Source organism: Sminthopsis crassicaudata, chromosome 2 (genome assembly GCF_048593235.1).
Source record: "Sminthopsis crassicaudata isolate SCR6 chromosome 2, ASM4859323v1, whole genome shotgun sequence".
In the NCBI taxonomy this organism is placed as follows: Eukaryota; Metazoa; Chordata; class Mammalia; order Dasyuromorphia; family Dasyuridae; genus Sminthopsis; species Sminthopsis crassicaudata.
This window is the reverse complement of record NC_133618.1, coordinates 566472794-566500753: the sequence shown is the minus strand read 5'-3', so window position 1 is coordinate 566500753 and position 27960 is coordinate 566472794. Positions and strand designations below refer to the sequence as shown.

General features: G+C 34.9%; 1 protein-coding gene across 2 annotated transcripts in view; it reads right to left on the bottom strand.

The window, feature by feature from the left end:
* TICRR (TOPBP1 interacting checkpoint and replication regulator) overlaps positions 1-25143 on the bottom strand; it is a 39388-nt gene extending 14245 nt beyond the window's left edge. The window contains exons 1-15 of one of the 2 annotated variants that reach the window (XR_012487018.1): positions 23916-25143; positions 21928-22219; positions 21015-21253; positions 20274-20505; positions 18074-18203; positions 16594-16733; positions 14139-14360; positions 9898-10049; positions 8928-9028; positions 8521-8614; positions 8350-8429; positions 7916-8143; positions 7309-7405; positions 5808-5856; positions 1412-1555 (exon numbers count right to left, since the gene is read on the bottom strand). Coding sequence is in view for 1 of the 2 variants with exons in the window: in XM_074295138.1 (XP_074151239.1) it covers positions 1412-1555; positions 5808-5856; positions 7309-7405; positions 7916-8143; positions 8350-8429; positions 8521-8614; positions 8928-9028; positions 9898-10049; positions 14139-14360; positions 16594-16733; positions 18074-18203; positions 20274-20505; positions 21015-21253; positions 21928-22219; positions 23916-24575 (2860 nt within the window). In the remaining variant the exon portion in view is untranslated. The remainder of the gene's footprint in view (positions 1-1411; positions 1556-5807; positions 5857-7308; positions 7406-7915; positions 8144-8349; positions 8430-8520; positions 8615-8927; positions 9029-9897; positions 10050-14138; positions 14361-16593; positions 16734-18073; positions 18204-20273; positions 20506-21014; positions 21254-21927; positions 22220-23915) is intronic. The other variant, XM_074295138.1, reaches the window with a different exon arrangement.
* Positions 25144-27960: the final 2817 nt, after the last annotated feature.

Genomic DNA, 27960 nt, shown 5'->3' with positions numbered 1-27960 from the left:
TATTTAAGGCTCATCCTTTCAACTTCTAGCTCGAATCTTATCTTTTTCATGTAGATTACTATATCTTAGCAGGTGATCTCCTTTCCTCTTTATATTTGTTATACTCATTGACTCTATTATTTAGTCATGTGGCATCCTATTCTGTTATTTTTTTTTTCCTTTCTGTTTATGTATAGATTTAAGCTCCCCACTAGTAAGGCTTTATCATATAGCTCTGGGTTATCAGTACTTAACAATAGTAGCAGCAGCTAGCATTTATACAGTGGTCAAGAATTTGCAAAACATTTCACAAATAGTATCTCATTTAATCCTCAGAAAAACTTGAAGTAGGTGCTATTATGTGCTATTATCACCCCCATTTTATAGATAAGGAAATTGGGGGAAATAAAGGTTAAGTAACTTGCCTGGGATAATATATCTAGTATGTGAGGTGGGATTGGAACTCATCTTTCTTGACTATCTACTGTGTCTTTCAGTAACGTGTATATAGTAGGTATTCAAGAAAATGTTTGCTGCTACTATTACAAAGTAGTATTTTCAATCATTTTTCTCTTTGGTAAAGGGAAATGAAATCTATTACACTTAAAATTACCTCAAACTAATTACTTGGAAAATCTATCAGTATTAAGCTACATAGCTTTTAAGGGAAACTCTAATGAGGGTGAGAAGGTAGAGGGGGAAAGGGATCACAATAGCCCCTCACTAAGCCTGGTCTCTAGGGATATTCCTAAGAAGCTATTTAGCTTAGTTGCAAATAACCTTTCCCTTAGTTCAGTGAAACTAAGATTAGTAATTTTGAAAGTGGGACTTTACTAAGAAACTAAGGGAAAAGCAAATTACAAAAGTGGAGAAATGGGCAAGATTACAGAACAGAGCTTATTATTTATCCTCAGCCTTATTTGAGGTTTTGTTACTTAGATATGATATAAAATAGATACAATTTATCAATTATATTAGATACAAATCTAAATGATTCATATTCCTCAGGAGGTGGATTTTCAGGTTGATACTGTTGCTAGGTCTGGTGAGATTTTTTAGTTATCTTTAGACTCTGATCTCCTCAATGAGGAATTCCTTGCTTTATGATTCTTTTGGGCTTCAAGCCATCCTTCACTGACTACAAATAACTCCTTTAATATTCCAATATGCCTCTGTGGCTCTGGACCATGGAATTTTCTCCCCTTCCCCTACCCACTTTGCCTGAAGCATATTCCATAGCCAGTTACATTTAAAGAAAAATAATGGATATTGTACCAGGCATGGTATCCTTTAGAAGAAACCTAGCTTCTTTAACAGTCATATATCTTTGAGCCTCATGGAACACCCTGATATCTTTTAGAAAAGGCTGAGGGAACATTTACGATGGTTAGTTTCTCACTTGGGGTTATTCCTACTTGGACACATATAGTACCTTGAATCTCCCTGAGATTGTCAACTTTGTATTTTAGCCCTTCAACAGCTGACACTGAATGGCTTCGGGGCAGTCTTTTCATGGATCTTTTTGAAGGAGAAAGCATTTCTTGGTTGAAAAGGTTTCTTCGAACCTTGGTCACTTCTGAAACAAAGAAAAATAGTGATGTTACCATTAATAAATATTATTTCTGAGACAAGAGGGATATTTACTCAAAGCAGAAAGGCCTTAAAAAGATCCAAATCTAAATAAGGTTACATTAAAGTTGGATTATTTGGATTTATGAAGAATTCTTTTAAATATTTCTCTTTTTTTTTTTTGATAATTTTAAATGCTTACTGTCTATTTATGAATTCAACATACATATTTTTCACACCCAATCCATTATTCCTGAATGTAAGTCTAAATCTACTCTGAAACTATGTGAAATATAAAGTAACACTAATAAACCAAAATATTTCAAAAATATATTAAGACTGAATATATATGAAAGTCACAAGTTCTCCAGTGTACATGGAATAACCAAGTACTGGTAGTAATAGTTTTCAGTTAAGAGGGTAATTTCCTACCTCATGACTTGTCAGAACACATCTTTTGAGAATACAATGTTAGCAGGAGGTATATGGGAATAAAGAAGATGTTGTTTTTATCCTTTGTTTTTGAAAAGAACCATGACAAGCAAACAAATTGGATTTAAATAAGGGAGGACTGTGCAAGATCACCTGCCTCATTTTCTCCTCTAGAACTATCTGGTTCCGGTCACCAAATATAGATCAATATGACTAGGGATGGCCCTAGTGAAATGAATAGATAACTTTTTAAAAGGATTTTCTTTTGAATAAGTAAAATCAATAGCCAGTCACTTTATTTCACACTTATAGTAAAACCATAAGTTACTAAAGGTGATATATATACATGCTTATTCAGAGGCATGAGAATGGAAAGTTCTAGGGGATTGGAAAGAATCTTCTATCTTCTGCCCATCTTTGGGTGCATTGAGGTATTCAAAAATTAAAATATCAATTCTAATTCATTCAGATTGTAGATTCACTACTATAGGAGAGAAAGGAGATTCTACATAATCCCAAAGGGATGTGTATATTTCTTACATTGAGGGAAAAATACATGTATTATTTATTTCTATGTGACAACCTCCAGACTCAGAGTGCTATTTATCACAAGATCAGAGTGATGAATGAAATACATATGCTATGGTCCTCAGTAATTTGAGACAACGTATATAGAGTTTGTAGGGAGCTACAGAAATTATATTGCCCATAGACTAATTTTATAGATAAAGAAACCAAGGCCCAGGGATTGGTGTCTTACCCAGTAATTCATCTAAAATAACATTAGTAATAAGTAGCAAAGCTGGCATTTGAACCAAGGTTCCCTGTCGCCAAATCCTGATACTCTCTACTACACCATTTTTCTAGTTAGATGATTAATAAATCGCAACTTTGTGCTGGTTAGTAAATTATACTATAAAACTCAGGAAGGAAGGATTGTGTCTACCAAAATCCCCTATGTCAATAATTACACAGTAATATAGATCTATCCTGAAAGAAATGTCTTTTTGGAATGTAACAATAGCAACTAAAATTTCCCCAGAGATCAGACTATCAGTGGAATAATGTAATAAAGTGATATAGAACGAAGAAAATGGAACTAAGAGAATATACACATGCTTAGCACATTAATATAAATGATAATACTAGAAAGTAGTTCTACTATAATAAATTCTAACATATGATCTTGATCCTAGGAAACTACAACGAAACACACCTTCTCAATAGAAATAGAAGTTACAAATGTGGAATGAGGTTCTACGCCATACAAATATAGTTGCAATGTTTGTTGGCTTTGTTTAAATTTTTCTTTTTTTTTGTTACTAGGATGGGCTTAAAAGGCTAGTTAGTCAGTTTAATTGTATCCAATTCTTTGTGATTTGGTTTGGAGTTTTCTTGGCAAAAGGTAAAAAAGAGTTTGTCATTTCCTTTTCCAGCTCATTTTATAAATGAGAAAAGAGAAGTACACAGGGTTAAATGACTTGCACAAGGTCATAATGCTAGTATCCGATATCATATTTGAACGCAGAAATTTGAGTCTTCTTGACTCCAGTCCTGGCACTCTATCTACTGTGTCACCTAGCTGCCCAGGAGAAAGGAATAATACACAAAAACAAAAGAATGAAACTGTTACTTTTTTCCCCCTAAAGTGCTACTTTAAAAAATTGTATAAAATGAATGATGCTTGGATTAACAATGTTTTATATGACTAATAAAGTTAATTGTATAATTTTGTCAATGTGAGATTTTCTTGTGCAGAAAAAAAACAGAAAAACAATAATAATAATGAAAATAGAACATGATTTGGCATGGCTGATAGAAAGCTAGACCTAGCATTAAGAAGATATGTTCAAGTTCTGTTTCTGACATTCTGTGTCCGAATGTTTGGTGGGTATTCATTGAGTGCTCTGAGTAGAAAAGTGATAATCTGATTTAGTTAAGAAGTTTTTTGTTTTTTTTTTCCACTTGGCAATTCTCTACATTAAGTGATATCACAAGTTCAATCTTTAACCCTAATAATTGCTAACACTTTTATTAAAAGTGTTGTAAGGTATATTGTAAGGGTCCTTTAAATGGGCCGGCATAGCACAACAGGAAGTTTGAGTGGCCTGGAAGTAATTTTCTAAGGCTAGGGACTACCCCATGGGCAGGGTTCTTGTTGTATCGAGATAACTGCGTAATGGGAGATGGCTCCCTGATTGGCTGTGTGTGACCTCACAGACCCTTTTTAAGCCCACTACCAGCAGGAGGTTGATCTTTCTCTATCCTGGGGTAGCTGAGGCAAGTAGATGATAAGCCAGGAAAGGTAAGGAGCTTGATAGTGAACACATGGGTCTCCCGACCAGGTGTTCACTAGAAAGTTAAGTCAGGGCATTATGTGAGCAAGTATAATAAAGGTTTTAAGTTTGTACATGGCTGCAACTCTTGAACGTGCTATCGGTTATTAAACGACAATTCAAGAAATTGTAGCCAGAGATCTCTGAAAGCCTCAGAGGAAGTGAGCCAGGTAGAATTAGTTGACACTGTAAAGGTCAGTGGCCAGAGATACCCTGACACCCAGGGAATTAGGAGAGACTGGCAATGTGAAATATCAGGTAATGCTAGGGCTTTCACAGATGAAGTGACTGCCCAGGGTTAAGTAATAAAAAGATATTTTACAGTATATGTTACATATATTATCTCATTTGATCATTATGACAGCACTAAGATATAAGCTACTATTGTTCTCATTTTACAGATGAGGAAACTGAAGCTGAGAGGGTAAGTGATTTGGCAAGCTCCTATCACAGTGAGTAAATGCCTGGAGCAGGATTCAAACTCGGGCCTTTCTGATTTTCTGTTCAGCACTCAATCTATCATTATACCAAATTATCCCCAAGATGAATTTGTCTAAGTTGTACATATGTGTGGTTGGAGAGGATGTGAAAAGGCAGGAAAGGAACAGAAAAGTAGTATAATGAGGAAAAAAGCATTTCAGTATGTAAAAACTATAGAATCACACCTTTCTGTCTACAAGACATCCTTTTTTTTTATTGTCTAGACTAGCTTTTTTAGCTAAAGGCTGAAGAAATTGCCTCTACAGCTAGTTTTAAAATCTCATCTTCATAACTAAGATTGTTTTGATGAAAGGCAAAAAAATAAAATCAGTTTTGACTAGAACTCAGATGGTATTTCAAAACACTAATTATTTCAGGAACCAGTGGTTCAATAGTTAAGAACCTGTAACGTCTATTTACTAAAGACAACATGAGCTATTTATGCATTATCAGTAAAGAATATTTAAGGCAAAAGTGACAAAGCTTTTCATGGTGTAATATTGCTATCTTGTGGCTTTTTATTATATTGATGCTAAAGACTTTATTTTTATATCTGCTCCATTAAAGAGGAATCAAAGCTGGGAACTCCTCATCCCTGATTAAAGTTGACATTCCTGCTCATTATCATTACAAGAGTTATGCGATATAAAATTTATGTTGTAGAAACAAATGGCAATCTGACTTACCTTACCTCTGAGGCAAAAGTTTAATCGTAAATTATTGGAAATTTTTTCTATATGTGCTCTGGGTAATGTTACTGGACACATTTTATCAACCAAACCAAATAAAAAGAATCCTACACAGTTCCAACAACTGCTTATATATAGTGACTTCAATAAACACACACACACACACACACACACACACACTCTCTCTCTCTCTCTCTCTCTCTCTCTCTCTCTCTCTCTCTCTCTCTCTCTCTCTCTCTCTCTCTCTCTTTCTCTCTCTCTCTCTCATTCTGTCATGATTACTTTGCTAGTGCTCTACAAAAAAAAAAAAATAGAAACATACCTTGAACCAAATCTTTTACTGGGAGTAGGGGCTGCTGATGACTGTTTTCCTAAAAGTTCAAGAAAATATATGGGTAATTTTCTGAATTAATTTCTATTAAAAGAGGTGATTCCGGAATTCACTGGAGGTGTTGTTACTGCTTTTCCCCCGGTATTAAAATCACTGTTTCTATTAACTAGGCCTGTGAAAATAGTTCTTTAAGTTCATCATTTCATGAGTTCATTACCTTGAACACCTGAAAGTCCCAGATTTACCCTGGATATTATTTTTATATCAATTTCTAGGGACCTTTCACAGGGAACAATTGTCTGAAAATGACTCTTCTCATTAAAAATAGCAGTTTTCTATTCCCCCATAACAATAATGCTGACATGAAAAACCACTTAGAGAAAAAAGCATGATGCCCTGATTCTTCTGACTTAATCACTGTATAAGCAGTGACTGAAATGATAATAAGTAATGTTGAAATTAATTAGTAGACCATATCTACTAAGGAATCAGGATTGCTGCCAAGCGAGATGCCTAAGTTCTGAACTTCATAAATATCAAGATACTAAGATATTTATTCACATTTGAGATATACTACTCATATTTTTAGGAATCTATATTGAGCAATGCCAAATACAAACTTAAAAGATATTCTGGGGCAGCTAGATGGTATAGTGGATAGAGCACCAGCCCTGAAGTCAGGAGAACCTGAGTTCAAATCTGGCCTCAGACACAACACTTCCTAGCTGTGTGATCCTGGGCAAGTCACTTAACCCCAATTGCTTCAGCAAAAAAAAAAAGAAATTCTGTACCAAATCCAAGAGATAAATTATAAATATCTAGAAACAAAAAAAGAGTTACTGGATTAGAGATTAAATTTCCTGGAGTTTGTTCTCCATATTGTATTCACTCAAGCTCTACCAGTGATCAAAATTGTAAGACTGACAACTGTTAAGTCTATGTTTGGCACCCTTTCTTCTTTCCTTGGAAACTTATTTTGAGTTCCAATCAATTTTTTTATTTGTTTGTTTTTTTCTCTTGGATTTTTTTGTGGCAACAAAATACAATTTCACATACAATTCTGTGTATTTTACAAAGAGTATCATATCAAAACCTTAATCAGGGCACAATATTTCTCTCTATATCAAAGCCTTTGCTTCCTCTACCTCTTTATTACATTATCCTTTGAATTAATTTGGACTTTAGATTAGTGTTATTTGTTTATTTTAGTTATTGCTACTTTATAAGCTTCTCTTATTCAAAGAAGAGCTTTCAAATTAATTTTTCTATCCTAGTTTGAGTACAGTTTTAAATCCAAAAATAAATTTCTGTCATTTAGTGTCCTTCTCTATATATTTATAAAGATTAAATGAGATTCAACAGACCTTCTTTTGACACTATCTTCTAATTCCTTCTCAATCCATGAGATGATGTTTTAATTCAAGATAGTTTGGAGAATTTTACAAAGTAATTTTCTAGTTGATAAACTCTTTCTAACTTGGAAACACCTTACTTTTTTGGTAGCTCTCTTGGGAACTTTAGGAACTTCAATTTGCCGAAGATTTTGTGCTGCTTCTGTCACACTCCTATGTCTTGTTAATGCATTCTTCCTAGTTTTAAAAAAGTGAGAACTAGTTAGATAAACAACTGGATAGGTGTCAGAATTGTTCAGCTATAGCCAAATAAGAATATAAAAGAAAAAAGTTATAAAAATCAGTGCAATTTATGTTCTCTTAGAACCTGACTTACAACCAAATAAATGAAGTACTTCCAGATATAGTTTAATGTACATTTAAATAATTATGAATGAAGTTGAAGAGAAAGAAAAGTTCAAAAGCTGGGCTGCAATCCTAAATGTATTTATATGGGCTAATACCCAACGATATGAAGAAATATGAAGGGGCAAAGCAAGACTCAGGTTTCATTTGAGGATTTTTGAATATTATGTGAAGTACAAAATACTGTACTATTTATAGGTAACTCAAGAGTCTTGGATATCCAGTGTATGTCATTCACAAAATTAATTAAGCACTAGTTAATCATTAGCAGAGAAAATAAAGATAAGATTATAACTCTAATATAAGTTTGTCAGTTCTAATAAAACACTGGAAAACTTTTACCTTTTCTTGGCTGATCGGCTCCGCAACTCCTCCAGCTGGTCAGATTCAGTGCTGACTGATGCCATGCTACGAGTATGAGGCACAGAAAGTGTTGGTGATCCACTCTCCTGTGTCATGGAATCATCACTGAAGAAATCTGCAGGAAGGATGACAGCCAACTTCTGGGGAATCACAAATCCCAGACTATAGTAAAGATTTCCAAGTGTCTTTGGAATGGAGTCAATATACCTGTGGAATAGATTATTTAAATGCAATATAGATAACAAACATTCTATTTTTCTCTAATTCTTTTTTAGTCAACATTAACTTCAATTTGCTGTAAATTCTACATTATGTATCAACACTTAATCCTTATGACTTCCATTTCTATAGCAAAATTCATATGGAAGCATTGATAAAAGATTTAAAGCTGAATTGTTGGCCATCAAACTTACAATCCCAAAATTTCTTCCAAAAACCCTGATAAATATGCTGGGTCCTCAGTTAAACAAACTGCTCGAAGTAAGTCTGTCACCTGAATAAAGGAAAAAAAGGAAAGAGAATTAACTCAGAAAAGGTAAGGCATTTAATATGGCAGTTCTATTGATATAAAACTATGTACTTGCCTCCTCTACTAAGTGCTCCATATCATCTAAATTGTTCTGCATTGAAGGGAATTGCAAACACATCTCCAAACGAAGAAACACCTGAAGCTGGTACCTATGCAGACAAAAAAAAAAATGCTGTTGCCTGACTCCTACTTAAAGCTACAACAGAAACAGCCTTCCTTGTTAAAAAAATAAAACAAAACTTTAAAAGTTTCAGAAAAATGCTTTTTTCCCATTTTCCCCTTCAGGTGGATATAATTATTAAGTAATCATGAAATTCTTAGATCTTATGTTAGAATTTTATGCAAGATTAACCAGCATAAATATAGCTCTAAAAAGCTGGCAGGTATGTTTTAAATGGTATTGTAAAAATTTGAGATTTATTTTTCCCTTTCTGAGGTAAAGTAAATAAAATAGTTCCTTACTCTTTGACTTTGGCTTCCTTGTCTAGATTTTTGCTTAGTTGCTGTCGAAGACTTTTACTGGTCTTTAGGAGGTAATTTTTTATTCGATCTAGACAGGCCATCTGTAAATAAAGAATGATATAGTTTTAGACTGGTTATATATCCCCATTTCTGACCTTTTCCACAATTCAGTCTCTATATCACAAAGAAATCAAAAAGGATCTATATGTTAAAAAAAAAAAAAAAAAAAAAAAAAAAAAATTTAACTCAGCTCTTTTTGTAGAAGCCAAAAATTGGAAATCCAGGGTTTATAAAAATTGATGAAATGGAAATTTCAGAATTGGGAAACCATGAGTCCAAAAGAATGAAGATGAAACATTCCATTCATCTCTTAGAAAAGAGAGGGGTGATAGAGTGAAAAATACAGAAAGAGACATAAACTTCTAAACATGATAAATGGGGGAGAGGTAGTAAAATAGTTTTTTACTCAAAATAGTAAGAAAAAAAAAAAAAAAAAGAAATAAAAATAGAAAAGAAAATGTGGCCAAAGGAAGGGGAGGTGGGGTGGACAATGCAGTTCTTAGGTAAAGAAAATCGTGATGCATTATCTAATTTGAGGAAAAGTCTTTTCCTCTTCTCTCCCACCTTTTTTTTGGATGAATAATAACACTGATATATACATCTAACAAAGAAATTTATCAAAGCAAGTACTAGCTATGTGGGTTAAACACAGATTTAGTTCAGTGGTGGCTAACTTTGGAACCTGGCTCTCAAAGGAAAAAAACTAAGAAATCTGTGAATAATAAGCCATATGTGGGACTGACTCAAGAGAAGATAAAACTATAACTAATTTATTTCTATGTAGGCACATGACCCCTGATTTTTGTCAATTTGCTTTCTAATCTTGTGATATTTTAAGCAGGTACAACACGAAAGATTTCCATCTATTAAAATAACAGATCACACTGGAAGTATGAGAGCTCTTTCTTACTTCTAAATCTTTGGTGTCTTTGGATTTCAGGAACATTTTAATGGTTAAGATCATATTCTGGGCATTTGTATGTGGTAAGCCTTCTCCCATGGCCACAGTTTTTTGGTAATTTTCATTTAAGTGAGATCGTAGCTCCTCCTCAGTTTTAAAATCTGTAAAAATAAAAAATTACATTAAATGCAGCTAATATTCACTTGGCATGCTTTTAAAACACTATTTTCTGTGCAGATAATAAATAATTCAAGGCAACAGATTATAAAAATAACTAAGTACTTCATGAGAAGACAAAGAAGGGATGATTGCTTAGAAATCCTTCCCAAAATCAATATGGCACACCCATGAAAACTTAAGACTTAAACTGAAAAGGATCTGAAGGCAGTTTTCATCTATATTTACATATTTTAGGTTAATGCCATCATAGTTTTTCCCAGTTCCATATATCCAATGTTTTTCTCTTTCAGTAATCAAAGCCAAAAATTGACAATGGATCCAAAGAACAACCAGATGCATTGGCCCTATATTCAGCTCTAAACTAATGAAATCTAAAGTAAATTAAGACTGATGCTTTTCATATTTAGCATAAACATCTGGCAATGCATCCTAGAAATTATCTAAGAAAGTATTGATTAATACTAAACAAAAGTAACATAAGGTTTATAGTCTTGCTTGGGGAGTGTGTGCTATTATTTGATCTGACATGAAAGGATTAAAAAGTTGCCAGAAACAGAACAAAAACTAATCTGACATTAAAACATGATGGGCTACTACCTAAAAAGGTGCAAGTTTAAAATCAAATCTGATAGTAGCAGGGTATCACTTAAAACAGACCTTCATTTTAAAATTCCTGCTATATTAGAAATAAAGAGCACTGAATTTGGAAGGACAGAACTCAGTTCAAATAATGGCTCTGCTATTTACCACCTGGGTGATAGTGAAGAAATCATTGCATCTCTCTGAGGGCGTTTATGGAGCTGTAAAATAAGGGGGTACACAAGATGGGCTCTAAGGTCTCTTCCAGCTCTAGATTTATAAATGCTAATTTCAGGACATTTATGAAGCCCAACCTTTTTGTCAGATTTATTATAGAACATAAGAGACTAAAAAGTGGCTTTCTATGGTATTTGTGCTTAGGAGGATACCATATATATTGTGACTCTGTATCAGAAGCCAAGAAGACTGGCACATTTAAGAAATAAGTATGCATAGAGATGAATGAACAAATACTAAGAAATTTGGGCCAAGGAGAGAAAAAAATTTCATTCTTTAAAATTTCAAGTTTCCAATGTTTTGTATAACTTATATGGTTTCTTAATGGAGGCTGAGAGTAGGGATAAGGGAGAGGACTTGGAACTCAAAAGTTTAAAAAAAAAAAAAATTATAAAAAAAATTGTTTTAACTGTAACTATAGAAAAATATTAAATAAATTTTAAAAAGAAATTCCAGTTTCCAGTATAAACAATCATTTACTTTCAATAACAAAATCAATTTTTTGTCTTTAATATATTTTTTTGACTCTTGCTTTAAAATTAATTTACAATACACATCTACTATCTTATCTTGTTGGCTAATTTGCTTTTCTATAAGGTGGTCTAGATCCTTAACTAAATTATGAGCTGTTTGATAATATTCTATATTCTTTCTATTAGTAAGAATACACAACACAATCTCAGGCAAATCATTGGGTCTCAATAATTACTTTTGCTTTATTTTCAAAACTTTTGTTTTTAATGTTACCTGTAGTTTTTAGCATCATCTTAATTTCTGAACAGATCCTTTCCATTCCTTCCCCTACTTAAAGACCTATTCCTTTTCACAAAGATTAGAAAAGAGGAAAAAAGAAGAGTTCAGCAAAACTAATAAACATATAGGCTGTTTCTAAAAGTATATAGACTATTCTATATCCCTGTCTTTCACTATAGTGATGAAAGCACCCCACCCTGAAACTGACTTAGCAACTGATGAGTCCCCTGCCTAACAATTCTACATTATAAAATAGTCCAGCCATGCTGTTCCCAACTCTCCTCTTCTGGCCCTTCATTCAGCCTGCTTTACATCTATCATGCTGTCTGGCCCTGGAGCAAGTAGCCTCATTCTTTTCTCCTTTCAGATTCTTTTTATGCTGGTATTCCCCTACTAGAATGCAAGGGTAGAGACTATTTAGTTTTCTTGATTTTTGTATTCCTAGTACTTAGTACAGTGCCAGGTACACAGTGTGTAATAAATGTTCCACTTAAATATCTCAATTCTTCTCTGGGACAAAACTTTGGACCTCAATTAAAGAGAATGAAGATGGGAGCAGCTAGATGGTGTAGTGGATAGAGCACCAGCCCTGAATTCAGGAGGACCTGAGTTCAAATCTGGTGTCAGACACTTTTCACTTCCTAGCTTGTGTGATCCTGGGTAAGTCACTTAACCCCAACTGCCTCAGGAGGAAAAAAAAGAGAGAATGAAAGCTAAGTTATAATTTAAGATTATAAAAATATGAAGGCTATATAAATAGGTTAAAATATTGATTTATGCTTCAAATTCATTAATTTCTACATACTTGTACATTTCTACAAATTTCCATTATAATGAAAAATAAGTTGATGTTCAAATGAAGTCTTAATTTTGTTATTACTTGTCTGTATTCAGAGTCTATGGAACTTGATGTCTTCAGATTAAATCCCCAAAATTGGTTTATGGTTAAATGGAACTTCAATGTTGTTGTTAACCTCTGTGATCCTGATCAAACTCTATAGGCTACTTAGTGATCACAAAGAATCAAAATATGAAAAATACATCTAGGGTATGGAAAATTGGCCCACTTGATGGAAATATTCATCTTCATATTAAATTAATGAAGCAGAGGGTGGAAAACAGAAATGAAAACATACCATCTACTTAATCTCATCAGATTGTTCTCCAGTACAGAAATTACTTTTACCTTTATACTCAAAGCTATTCTTTCCACTTTCAGCATTAATTATTGGCAAGAAGATGGAAAGGTAATCAATAATCTACTTTTGTTCATACTATTTTTCTGCTTGGAATATCTTTCTCCAGACTAAGTTTAAAACCAGCTCAAAATGCCACTAGTCCTGAACTTTCCCTGATTACTTCAGATATTCTCCTGGGAATCTCAATAAACACTTTTGTTCAATTCTTTAAAGCGCTTATGTAATACTGTGTTGCAGTTATCTGTTTATGTTTTATCCCCTTGCTAAACTATATGCTTCACAAGGGCAAGAACCATGTTTTATCTAAACTATGTATCTCAGGATTTAGTATACCAGAAATTAAATAAATATTTGCTGAATCTAAGTCCTACACAAATATCCTTTGAAGACACTGCTAAAATAATACTTTCTATGTATATGTGATTATTTTTTATGATAACTAAATAACTATCCCTCAAGTAAGATAATTTTGTACTAAAACTCTTCTGGTCAAACCAAGTAAGAACTAATATATTTGTAAAATTGCCTAGGCACTAAAGAATTTCAAAAAAATTCACCATCATGAAACTGGAGTTAAGAATAAAGTTTTCATGCCACTCTCCCTATTAGCCATACATTTGCCAAAATACAGCAACAGTTTCTTGTTTTATTTTGTTTTGTAGAAACAAAGAAATGGAAACTTGTTTGTTTAGTTAAGTGCTCACTGATTAGGCAATAACTAAACAGTTATGTGAATGAAATGAAATATTACTGCACCATATGATTACAACAATAAAGAGGTAGAATTCAGAAAAACACAAGAAGCCTCTGAAGTCAAAATAATTTTTTTTTTCTTTTTCTGAGGTTGGGGTTAAATGACTTGCCCAGGGTCACATAGCTAGAAAGTGTTAAGTGTCTGAGAACAAATTTGAACTCAGGTCCTCCTGAATTCAGGGCTGGTGCTCTATCCACTGCGCCACCTAGCTGCCCCCCAAAAGAATTACAAAAACAACATAGATGACTATAACAACGTAAGCTGAAAAAACAATAAAACAAAATTAAATTCTATGAATAAAATAATCAAGCTGGACTTGAAGAGCTGAGAAAATTAATCTCCCTACTTTTTAATGCAGAGATAAAGAAAAAGAAAGTGTTATTGAAAAGTTACTATTGTAAAAATTAAAATTTTTACCATTAAAATGTATCTTAAAAAAGAAAGAACACATTTTTAAAAATCCTACTTTCAGATAAATGAATCCTTTGCATTGGGCCCCTTATTTGTCACTCATATAGCTTCAGCCAATTAGAGGATGTAACAAGTACCTTTAGGTTTAGAATTTCTCAACATTTTTCCTTTCTCTTCCAGTTTTTCTTCATTTCTTCTGAAAGTTGTCTTTTGGACTATTTTCTCCCCAGCTGAAGAGGATGGGCTGCAATCTGGCTGAAGTTTCTGAGCTTTTACATTCAGCCTTGCAACATTCAACATCTTTAGAGAACGTGACATGCTCTTCATCTTCTGTCTAACTGGAGTACCAGGGATACCCCCTGGGAAATATCAAAGGAAGAAAAAATATTTTCATTTTTAAGGATAATTAAGAACTTTCTAGGGAAATGTTGCTATAATACAAGAAATATAAGGGACATATAATAGGAGAAAAAATGGAGTTCTTTAAGATTGGAAACAAAAAACCTATATAATGATTTAACTTAGGTTAACTTAAGAGTTAACTTAAGAGTTCTATATGTTGAACAGTTTTATATTATATTATGTTAAATGGGTAATTCCAATAAAAATTCATTAATTTCAGTTATAGAAACTAAAAGCTGCCCATCATTAAGAAATTTGTCATTTCAACATCTATTCAAGGAGACATATTAATAAAAATATCACTTTATCCCCAAGGAAACCTGCTTGATGAAAATATTTTGTTGATATTTGGCTGAGATAGCTACCTGAATGAAAGCAATCTAGCTTCCATGCCTCTACTCCAGTAAAAACCTAAAAATCATACCACATCAAGCATACTATACTGAGATGCCTAGCATTCTAAATCTCAAAGATCAGGAACCCAAGTAACCTAGATTGAGATCAAGCAAGTAGCCCAAATGTAAAATGCATTAAGAGTTAGATTCTGGTTCTGACACAAAGCCTCGATTTGGAAATCAAGACTGGAGAGATGAATAAATACAAGATATATATATCTATATATATATCTATATATATAGCTATATATATCCATATATATATAGATCTATATATATATATCTATATATATAGCTATATATATCCATATATATATAGATCTATCTATCTATCTATCTATCTATCTATCTATCTATCTATCTATCTACACACACACAGACACACCACTATAAAGAAACATAGTAGATTTAAGGATACCCAAAAATATAACCTAGAAAGAAAAAAGTAATTTTGTAACAATGTTAAATGGAAAATTAAAGGAAAAACCAGTTTTCTTTTTATACTATATGAATAGTTAAAACAAATGAAGAGGAAAAAATTATTAAACCTATGGAGGAAAATGGAAGGAGAATAAGTAGCTTACCAAAATAATATGTTAACCACAAATTAGAAAAGACCTAATAGAAATTAATGATTTGTTAGGTTCTTACCAGGTGCTAAGTCGGTACTTAACAATTCTCTAGCTCAGGGTTCACATCTTTAAAAGGAGTCCAGAAAAGGAGTTTACACCTTTAAAAGGAGCAAGGTCATTGGTTTTAAATTGTTCCCACAAGCCCCTGGAGTACCTATAAGCCCATTCTCTGGGAGGATAAAAGAAGGCAACATTGAGCCTGCACAGCAGTCTGGATTGGGTCAAGAACAAGACTTCCCAGGAGGATTCAGGGAAGCTAGAGGAGATTCAGAGCCAGGATTCAAGAAGAAGAAGATTTGAGATTCTACCTTTGCTCTGGCTTGAGGCTCCAGAAGCCTCCCAAGAAACCTGCTCACAGAGGAAAAGATTTTACAGAAAAGAAACCTCCTCCCAGAGAAGGATTACAAATTGAGAGACTACAGAACATTTACAATGATTGAACTATACAGTAAGAAATATTAGAACAAAATCAAAAGACTGAAAAAAATAGAAGAAAATATAAGGTATCTGCATTAAAGATAGCTATTTTGGAAAACAGGTCAGGAAGGAAGAATTTAAGAATTATAGGACTGCCCAAAAATTATTAAAAAAAAAAAAAAAAAAGACTGAACACTATTTCAAGAAATCATAAAGTAAAACTACTTTTATCTATGAGAACCAGAGGGCAAAGTGAAGCTAGAAAAAGTCCATCAATCACTTATTGGGAGAAATTTCAAAAAGAAAAAAGTCACAGTAATATCATACTGTAAATTCAGAGACACCATAGCAAAGAAAAAAAAAAAAAACAATTTAAGCCAGAGTTCAAGTATCAAGAAACCATTGTAAGGATTACACAAGACTTAATAGTTTTTACTATAAACAAGAGATTTTAAAATACAATTATTTCAAAAAGCTTACAAGCAAGAATAATCCACTCTACATGGTAAAGCCTAAAAGTAAAGGTGAAAAAGATCAAAGAGAACAACTGAAACATTAAAAAAAATGAAGAAAGGAATGTAGAAGGAAGTAGCGATAAACAAGAACAATTTGAAAGTAATGGGCTGAATTCATTACATGATTAAAAAAAAAAGCAATATGGAACAGCCTCATATTATTCTTTATTTTTTTATCTTCTACTTTGGAAATACTCATTAAAAAAAGAAACAATTTTGTGCTATACATACGTTTCTTTTTGTTATCTTCTTGACCAATTGTAGTAAATTCTTCACGAGATTTTCTCTGGTAGAACTCAGAGAGAAAATGTGTTAGCTCTCCTTCTGTCCTAGAAGATTCTTCCTTATTAGTTGAGGTAGCTTGTAGTAACCTGTAAATAAATTGATTCACACATACAAATAATTCATTTATGCAAAGCTTCATTATTTACAAAGTACTTTATTCACAATAATGTGAGATGAGTATTATTTATTTTTTACAAATGAAGAAAAAGATTGTTCCTAGTTATATACCTAGCTAAGTGGCAAAACCAAGACTAATGACCAAGTCTTCTTTGCTTTTCAAAAGTCAAAAATCTATCAATGTTTTTAAAAGAACCAAATATCCTTCCAAAAAGCCTAACATTACTATTAATACCTTATTTTTCAAGGACATTATCTTATTTTGAAACTTAATATGTTGTTTTGCTTAAACTAGCTGGCCATATATAGCAAGTGATTTTAAAAGAAGGACCAGCTACTAAATGTGAGTGAAATTAGTTCTAAATAATTTCACTGGATAATATGAAAAGTTAGTTGTAGATTATTAATAAAGGATCAGAGAAAATAGTTTACTTCTAATTTTTGTGCCTCTTGATCATTCAATTCTGTCTTCAGTCTGGGAAGAAAACTTAGTTAGAAACCTAACCAATGGGTAAAAGTTTAATGTCTATGGAATTCTGGTAACAGTACAACTTTCAAAATTTGCCCCATCTCTTTGTTTATTATCAACTTCCATTACTTGACATAATTTCAGACTGGGATAAGAGAATAGAAGAATAGTAAATGCATACAGCTATCAGACTAGATTTCCCTTGTCCTCCAATACCCACGTATACTACAGGCACATAACTGATTGATAAATATGTGAGTGGAATTTAACACTCATTTTATGGGTATAAATTTCTAGTAACCTAGAGATAACATGCCAGAAAAACCCAACAGATTAAGATTTGCTAGACCAAATTCCACAAAGCACACGAATCCTGCATCTTGACAAATGTTTACTTTACTGAATATATTTCACCATAAACAAATGAACTAATCCTTGTAGAAGGATAAAGTTCTTTTCAAGGGTGAATTCAGGTAATTCAGTTCACCAATATAACTTAACATGAAAGACATCAAAAAGAAAAACTGATACTTCATAGAATACAATTTATAATATGTATTAAGTACCTGAATATAAAAATTACATTTATTATAGTGAACAGTCATTTCAGATAATCCAAAGAGTAGATTTGCATTTAGAATATTCACATTTTTTGAAGCAAATTTCTAATTGCTTAGGCTGATATTAAAATAAGTTTGTATTCCCTTAGCATGTGTCAAATGGACTTCAGAAGATGCATATTGGCTAGCAGGGAGAAAATCAAATTAGGTAATACATATGCAGATAACTGAGAGTTAACATTAATAACTAAGCAATAGACAGAGAAATAAGATGTTTTACCAGAATGATTCCATTAAATTTGAACTTGCACCACTGTGATTAGAGAAAGGAAACCACTTTTCCACAATTGCAGCACTCCAAGGATGAGTCCGGCCAAGTTCCTGTTGGACCCAGTCAGAAACAGGAATGTCTGTTGGGATGGGAGTGGGGGAGGGTGAGAGAGAGAGGGTCATAAATAGGAGGAAATAATACATTACAAAATTTTAAAAATTTAGAAAACCTGACCTTCCATCCCCCATTCAATTTCTCTCCCCAAGGGCCAAATCAAGAATTATTCTTTTGAGGTTCTTAATCTAGATCTAAAAAACCCATAAGAAGTCTGTGGTTAGATTATAGGGGGTCTGTGAACTTAGATGCAGAAAAAAGCTATCTAACTCAATATAGTTTCTTTTTATTTTATGTATTTGAAATGTTATTCTGAGAAGGGATCCACAGACTTGACCAGACTTGTCAAAGGGATCCATGACATGCAAAAAAGGTAAGAATCTCTGATAGATGACTGATATACATAGTAATCAAAGTTATACAGTGGATAGAGCACCAGCCCTGAATTCAGGAGAACCTGAGTTCAAATCTGTCTCAGACACTTAACATTTTTAAAATTACATTCCATTAAAGTACTACTTTCATGCCTTAAAATGTGGAGGGGCTCTGAATTTTTGACAGTGAGGTGTATATAATGTAAACTTGAGCAAGTTTTATCAAAATGGAAAGGTCTGATGAGAAGCCAAGACTGTCACCCAAAAACCAGTCCTCACTGCCAGCCAGACTGGTCATCACGACGTGATGAATATTTCTTACTGAAACTCTTAAAAATGTCTACTTTTTAGGGGAATTGAGATCTCTAATGATAGAGCATATACTCATACTAATGAAATTTCAAGGTACTGAATTACTGCCTAGAAAATGGCTACATGAAATAAAATATCTAACACTATTAATTACATAGTGAAAAGCAAATTAGATGAATTAAACTTTTGTTAACACACTACTATTTCTTTGCTAAGATTTTTTTTTTTATTGTGTTCTGAAATGGAATTCCATTAGATCAAGTCTGGTGGGGAAATTTGAAAAATATGTCTCTTCCCCTCCAAAATACAACTGCCAGAATCTTTTTTTTTTAGTGACCTTCTGGTTCTGAAAAATATATTCCAAAAAAAAAAGAGCTTTGTAGGTTGTGGAAATCTTATATTTGTACAAAGAACAAATAACTTACCAATTCTAATACATTTCAATCAGAAATGTTCTTCAACAAATTGAAAAAAATAATTTAAGTTGATACTCTATACATAGCATAAAGTTAATGATCCTGGATTATCTGAAAGTCTGACTAAAGTCAATGTCTACATATTTACTCTGAAACAAAGTCAAGTAGAGTATGGAGATCAAGTAAAATATTCTACTTCTACTTTATCCAAACAAATGGCTGAATAGTTGAATTCATTTGCAAAATTTCACTTGCTTATTAAAAAAGTATGTAAAATGACAGTATTTACATTTGTGATTTATAACATCCAAAAATTCAGTAAGGTTTAAGTGAACAAATTTGATTTTGCTTTTTCATGGATTTAAAATTGAGTAAATAAACAAAAAAAATTGTTTCTAAATCACTACTGAATATGTTGAAACATATTCAACTCCAATAAAACAATGGTTTTCACTCTAAGGGTAACAATGCTAAGGAAGGTAGTATGAGGTAGTATGATAAGCCCTGCATCTGGAGCTAAGAGATTTAAGTCTGATTGTTAGCTTTGCTATTTACTACTTGTGACATCTTTAAAAAGTTACTTAATCCTTCTGGACATCAATTGCCTCAACAGAAATTTAACACTTCTTAGCTGTGTGACCCTAGGCAAGTCACTTAATCCCAATTGCCTCAGCAAAATAAAAACTAATAATAATTCTAGGTTATTTAATGCATTAAAAAACAGTATTCTGAAAAGGGGTTCGTAGCACAACAAAAGGTCTGAAACTCCATCTCTTTGATGATCTTTTATACTTAATCTATTATACCTAATTATTCTTTCCAGCTCTAAAGTCTACAATTTTGAGACTTGCCATAAGTATGGGCAGATACAGTTCCCACAAGTATGGGCAGATACAGTTCAGTTCTATAATGATTCTTTACTTTAATGAATAGAGAAAACCAAAACTAAAAAATTATTTAAGAGCTCAACTTTAATACTAGTAATGTGCTTACCAGAAGTATTAGAATTTTCATATGAATTATGAATTTGGTTCAATACACTCTTTACAACATCTGGGAGAAGGTAAGTTGTATCATGAAGATTCTCTGTCATATCTTGGTGGAGATATTCCTGGAATCCATTATGTTCATTTCGAAACACAGTGAGAATTGTAGCAGTGTTGGAAAGAGGAGATATAATTCCAGTACTCCGTGGCCAACTTTCACCAGGATCTACATCAGCAACCTACACACAGAAAAGGAAATTCAAATGATCTTAAATCTATTGTTGTGATGTCCAGACTGGAATGTAAAAGTTGAAAGTTTCTTTTTACATTTATGATTATATCAGAAAGTCTATTGCTCCTTGATTTTCAAACAGAAAATTCAGTTCACAATAAGATCCACAAGAGGAAGAAAGCAGATAACTGACAAAATAAACGAAAACTTGGTTTACAAAACTCCAAGGCAGTAGGTACATTTACTGATTGTTGTATTCCTCCTTGAATTTCATCACATACTAAGTCCATCTGGAATCTAATGGTGTCAAATGGGCACCTTTTCTTTCCTGGTTCCATATTACCAAACACATACACATATATACATATTCACATACATGAACACACACACCAACATTCACAATTATCATGGCTATGTCTTATGTTATCCAATAATTTGGGAAATATACGTCACTATGTCAACACAGAAAGATATAATTTCTCTTACATAAAACTATGTTATATAAATAATATTTACCAAATGTAATTCTTCAGCTGACAGTCTTCTAACAAGTTGCTGAAATAATTTCCCTTGTTCTGATTTCTCATTCTCCGAGCTCTGTAGAATCCAGCTTTCTGTGCCAAAGCTATTGCTCATTGGATGAGTCCATTGGGTTATAGTGCCATTTAAGAAAATACTGACTGGTTTCTGAAAGTTCCTTTGATGTATAGCTAAAGGCTCAAGGGTGACTGTCCAGGTTTGCTGAGGCTTATTACCTGTTTTATAAAAATAACATTAACTTTCAATTTAAGAGACATATTCATTAGAAAAAATAAATTACTTTGTCAGTTGTGGTTCAAAAACAATTATTTGATTCAAAGACTACATTACAGCTACGCAGCATAGAAATAATACTATTGATTTTGCAGAAGAATTCAGAGAAATAGCTAAAGAGAATTACTAACAATAGACATGAATTAGTATCTAGATGATATCTTCAAAATTATGGCTTTGAAATTCATGGGGAAAGAATTCAGACAATACTTAGTAAGCATTAAAAAGGGAGACTTTTTAACCCAAAATCAAAAACCATAAAGATTAGCATCCTTTATGATGAGATTCACCATTATTCTATGACCTCTTTGGTATGTTTATATCTTCTGACTCATTTCATAAACACTTGAATAGCTATGGTGTCAAAATATTGCATTATGTACTTCAAAAAAAGCCCTTGACCTAAAAGAGCTTATAATAAGACTTAATTATATTAAGAAAGAACAGCAAAAATCTGACACAACAAAATGAATAGTAGCTTACATCTATGTAGGGCTTTGCAGTTTATAAAGCCTTTCTCACAATTACCTTATAAAGAAATGAATTGGTTCGTTCTGTTATACAGAATAGAGAAGGCCAGTCACAATTAGCTTCTTATTTCCCCTTATTTTCTTACCTTCAACAGGCAAGAATAATATTCCTTCCATTTGTGGGAATGATGTGTGGTATCTGGGTGATTGGGATAGCAAGCAGTTTAAAGTAGATTCAAACGGCAAACTTGAAATCCATGGGGAGAATTGGAGTTGAGTAGGTCCCTGGTTAGCATTCACCCTATCACAGTAGGGCAACTTTTCACCATCTTGATTAAAGCACTGGGCTAAAATTTCAGGAGGCAAAACAGTCCCTCCTACACGCTGAAATAGTTCAACCATTGTCCAGTATCCAAGGTGGTCTGGGGCATCTTGCAGCTGAAATAAAATCAATCTCAGGTCATCAACCTGTATCTACAGGAAAACCAAATCCATATCTGTATTAAAGAATCATTTTATTTAATTAGCACATATAGGCATCAAAGAATAGCTAGTTTACCCACTTTAATGGAGCATGCATACCATCAAGAGAATGTTTATCCTTTAATTCCTCTTGAAGATAACTTAGCATTAGATTTGTATACTCTTAAGACTATAAACAGTTTTGAGAGCAAGGACAGTTCCAAATTTGCCTTTGTATATACAGGAATAGAGGAAATGAAGTATTTCTTGCAGCTTTTATGACACAGAATAAAAAAATAGAGTTGCTATAAAGCCCTCATGCATTCTGTGCAGTTAATTGACTTAGTCTGAAACTTAAATCCATTTCTAGCCATAAGGAGGTTAGGAAATTTTTACTGGTCTTCAGGTTAAGGATACATGATCTACATTCATTAACATCTGCTTAAGCAGTATATAAGAGATTGTTTTTTTTTTTTTTTTAATGACAGTTTAAATAGATCAATAAAAGGTCTCTCCTATTTCTTATAAAGAAAAAACTTCCCCAATAAGAAAAATAAAAGTGATAAATGTCCATAAGAATGCTCCCTTGGAATAAAGGATGGGAAACAGAACAGATATATTGGCCATATCTCAGTCTGTTTAAAGGGAGAGTTTAACAATTCATTAAGCATTTATTAAATTTTACTAGGCATTACCTAGGAGTTACTTATCTTCTGAGTTAGGGATAGGATCTATGATTTCAGTGGTAGAGCAAAACTCAGATGAAGAAACTCCTTCTCTACCCAAGCAAATTAGATCTTCCCTGCAATTTATAACCTTAGAGAGTTAGCTAAAACACGACATGGTTAATGACTTACCCAGGGTCTCTCTCAAATGATTTCTCTTACAGTAGTTTTACAGGGTGACCGAACACTAGGCCAGATCACTAGTCTCACTGTATTACGTTGCCTCACTGAGATTTATCTACTACTACTGAATCTGAAATCTGCTACTGGAGGGTGTTCCCACACATATTCTTAACCCTTACTGTATATATTCATGGCGAATACAGAAAGACAAGATCCCTATCCTTAAAGGATTTACAATCTAAAAGGACCATAGGCTTTGGAGCCAGAAGGAAAGACGTTTATTCCAATTGTCTCATTGTATAGATTACAAAATTGAAAAGGGCAGAAATAGGATTGTTCAACAACAGACTCAAGAGCGACTAACTGTTGCCCTACTAACCAAAGGGAATATAGGAAGTAAAATCTAATAATTGCAAAGAAGAGATCTAGATAAAAGAGCTATGAAAATTCTGGGGAAAAGCATGGCTCTCGGGAAGAGGTGAAGAGCAGGAAAACAAGAACTACTGATACTTAATAAGAATGAACAACTACAGTGAATGTTTCTGCTTTATAAACGCCTCAAATGAATGATTTATTTTCACTTCAAGAGTAAGAGGATGCTTTAGAGAAAAGAACATCGTATTTGGAGTCAGAGGACTTGAACGCCAAAAGGTTCTGACACTGGGCAAGTCTCGTTATGTCTTTGGGTCTATTTGCTTAAATATATAACGAACCGGCCGACCTAGCTTCTTTTAGTTCTAAAGCTTAAGTCCTGGACTTGAGTCTTTAACAAAAGCTCCATTCTGTCTGCACGCACAAACATTCCCTCCGGGGAGCCACCGTACCTTAGACGTCTCAGTAGTATCCACCCAATAAAGAGAGATCTTTCTGCCCGTCAGGATTTCCTGCACTCTCTTGGGTAATAGCTTCTCCATGACCATTTGAGGGTTGGGCAGCAAGTGCTGGGAATGGGCATCGCTCCTGGCCACAAACTGCAGCAGCTCCCTTTGGGAATGGGGGCACGGGGAAAAGAGGAAAACGGCGTTCATCAAGCCCCTGCGCTCGCCATCCGTCCCCCCAGGCTCGTCAGGGGAGCCCAGCAAGCGTCGCCGGCTGCTTCTCAAGAAGGGCTTGGTAGGCGAGGAGATTTCGGGCAGGTCCCACTGGTAATCCAGCAGGGATTCCGTCAGGACGTTCTGGATGAGGGTGGCCCTGGTCGCTGGGCCCGGCAAGTGGGGGCGCTGGGCCCGATCCCCGAACCTGGCCTCCAGCTCTTCCTCGAAGTCTTCCCAGCTGCTGGGCCCCAGCTCACGGAAATCGGAAACTCGCGACGGCCGGCTCCGCGCCCCCTGAGAATTGAAGAACTGGAAACCCCAGCGGACTCTGCCCAGGCCGAAACGGCAGCTCAGGTAGTTGAGGAGCCGCAGGGCGACCAGCTGGACATGGCTCTTCCTGGCGGATCCGGCGGTGTCCAGCAGCAGCAGCACGTTGTGACAGCAGGTCATGTTGTTAGAGAAGGGTCCGCGCCCCCCGGGAGCTCGGTGCCACGCGCCCCCGGGCCGCCCTCCGAGGTCACTGCGCACCTCCCCTTCGGGGCCGCCCCTCCGAGGTCAGCGCGGCGCTCCGCCTTCTCTGTAAGCCCCGTCAGGGTCCGCGAGCCCCTTTCCCAGTTTTCCAACGCCGAGGAACTCGTTTGTATTTCTCCAGTCGGAACGCCCAGGTCCAGGAACGCAGCTTCCTCCCCTTAAATCCCCCTTTCAAGCCTTCTCGGTGACTCTATTCTCCTACAAGACGCTTCTCTCTTTTCTCTTACTAATACCTAGGCTCGGGCCTGTCTAACCACAAGGCCAGCGCCATTCTTGTCTTCCTTCAGTCAAATGCCTCCCGCGCTCCCTACGAGATGCTCCCATTGGCCGAGAAAACTTTTAGCTCCCGCTCGGCCCTGAACCAGACTCTGTTTCTATTGGCTTCTTCTTTACGTAGATCAAACGAGCAACGCCCCATCTTGTCGCTAACCGGAAAAGGTTTGGAGGAAAGTCCAGCTCTGATTGGGGCGATTCCGTGACGTTTACACGGAGGCGGGGCCAGACCGGAAGAAGCTATGTGCTCACTGGCCTGAATTCTGCGTTTAAAATTTAAAGACTTGTGGGCGGCATAGGGGCGGAGCTTTCAGGACGCGTGCGTACTTACGTGTTGTGTGCGTGTCTGCGTGTTGTTTTTTTTGTTTGTTTGTTTTGTTTTTTTGTTTTTTTGTTTTTTGGTGGGAGAGCTGAGAGTGGTGATGTTTCCTCAGTAAGAATAAGTTTGGGGACCAACTGTAACCAGAGACATGTTACTGTATAATAGAAAGGGAAAAACAATGAAGCAAACTGGACTCTAATTAACGAGAACAGGTTTTGTCAAAAGAAGAGGTGGGAACATGCTATTTTTCATTTCTTGGGAAATGCAAATGATATGCAAATGGAGTGGATCTTAAGGAGCGAGCCAAGGCTGGGCAAAGGCCACCGAACTAATGCGTCCATTGGCCAGACCAGACCACGCATGGACCAGGACTAGGCCGGATTAGGGTGCAGACTTGGCTTCTTTTTTCTTTTTCTGAGGCTGGTTAAGTGACTTGCCCAGGGTCACACAGCTAGGAAGTGTTAAGTGTCTGAGACCAGATTTGAACTCGGGTCCTCCTGAATTCAATGCTGGTGCTCTATCCACTGAGCCACCTCGCTGCCCCCTAGAGCTCTGCTTTTTAAAGAACTATCTAGCTGCCCCAATGGGTTATGAGATAAGACAGGCCTAAGTCTTGTTAGCTTCAAGGCCACTGCTCTATCCCCAAGCGTCCTTGATTACCCCGATCATTTTATTTTGGACCGGAGCTGAACTTTTATTGGCGTAGGGCAGTCGTTGCCAAACTTTTTTTGAAAGTGAACTATCCGTGAAGTTGTGGGGGATGCCCTTTCATTCCATCACTCAGCATGTATTGAATAGCATTTACTGTGACTCAGCTGTATCCTATGAAATGGAATGAGAGTATAAAATTTGAATTTCTGAAAATTCATTTGGTTCCCTTTAGTGGTATTCAAAGTAGTGGGGAGGAGCATGGCATAGAGGGCCAGAAGTCAGGAAGTCAGACTCTTCTTTCTGAGTTCAAATCTGGTTTCAGTCACAATATCTATAGGACCCTGGGTAAGTCTAACTCTGCCTCAGTTTCCTCATATGTAAAATGAGCTTGAGAACAAAATGGCAAAGCACTCTCGTATCTTTGCCAGGAAATCCCAAATCCCAGCTGAAATTTCTGAACAACCAAATTTATGATGTGTGCTGTATGGGTGATACAAAAAAATCCAATTTCATTTTAATTCTAAAACTATCTAAATATATTAATTGAGCAATATATCAATGTCTCACTGTACTGATATATACTTTATAAAACACACAAAATAGGAATTTTAAAAGGGATGAGGTAAAGATGAATTAAACAATATTTCACAAAAAAAAAAGGAACAAATGTATATGGCTAGAAATAGATTTATTAATGACTAGAACTTTGTGCTCTCACAAAATGTTAATTTTTAAATATACAAATAACAATTGAAGCAATAAATCAGCAAACATCTATTTATTATATACCTATTCCAAGCTAGGTACTGTGGATAGAAGTAGAATGAATGAAAACAATCCCTACTGGAAAGGGATGCACATTTTAATTGAGAAGACAAGTTTAATATAGTTATTTTTTTTTAATCCGAGTGCATGTCCTGGGGGATGGGGTGTACTTGTAGATAATAATTCTCTGTTAGAAATTAAAATATTCAAATAATTTTGTTGGAGAATTTGTCAGCATGGATTTTTGGAGAGAAGACAGAATCTCACCCACCAGCTGTATCCATTGGCATCAAATAACTTAAGTTGCCAAATTGAAAAGAAAAGGCTTTATTAGAATGCAAAAGACATTGCTTGCTGGTAGCACATCCAGCTTCTTGGGAAACAGATTTTTTAATGCATACAGCCAATCACCAGCATTCTGTGGCAATTTAGGCTATCTAAGTAAAATATTTCTTTTTCAAGGGTAGGAAAGAGGAAGAGGTGAGCAAATACTTTTACAATTATTAAAGAGATACCCTTGCTCTAATTTTTCAATTCAGTAATTTATTAAATGTCTGCTATATGCCAGACACTGAGTATACAAATCAGATAAATTCCTGCTTTCAAGGAGTTTACAATCCAAAAGGGGAAGATAGCACATAAAAAGAAGTTGAAATCTTTTTCTTTTTCTTTTTTTTTTTTTGGCTGAGGTAGTTGGAGTTAAATGACTTGCCTGAGGTGACACAGTTAGGAAGTGTTAAGTATCGGAGGCCAGATTTGAACTGACTTCAGGGCTGGCCACCAAGCTGCCCCCAAAAGTTTTTATGGGGACCTATTAAGGAGTATCTGGGACATATTTTTCCATGGAATAGAGGTCAAGTAGAGCTACTGATGGAAAATGGAGTCACCAGAAAAGTTGTGAGCCCTCAATAAAGGAAATTTTGGGGAGTTTAGCACTGTCCTCCAGCCTTCTGACAGTGAATTGAAAAGGTGTAGATTATCAAAACCTAGTCATTCTTTTTAGTTGTGTGGATCAGAAGACCACTAACTCAGGCTTGGACCTCTGCTCTGATTGGTTAGAGTGTGATGGCCTCACATTCTAGCCCGAACAAGGAAGCATTTCTTACCCAAATCTAACACAGAAATCAGTTACCTTATATGGGAGTTCTAGTTTTAATGTGGCTGTTCTTGGAACAAGGGAGAGGAGGGGGATGCCATCTGATTTTCCTAGGTCACATGCTTTACAGGAATATGAACCTTAGGCCTGTCTGCCTGGGCTCCAGTTGGCCTAGCTAAATTTTGGAGCACTGACTC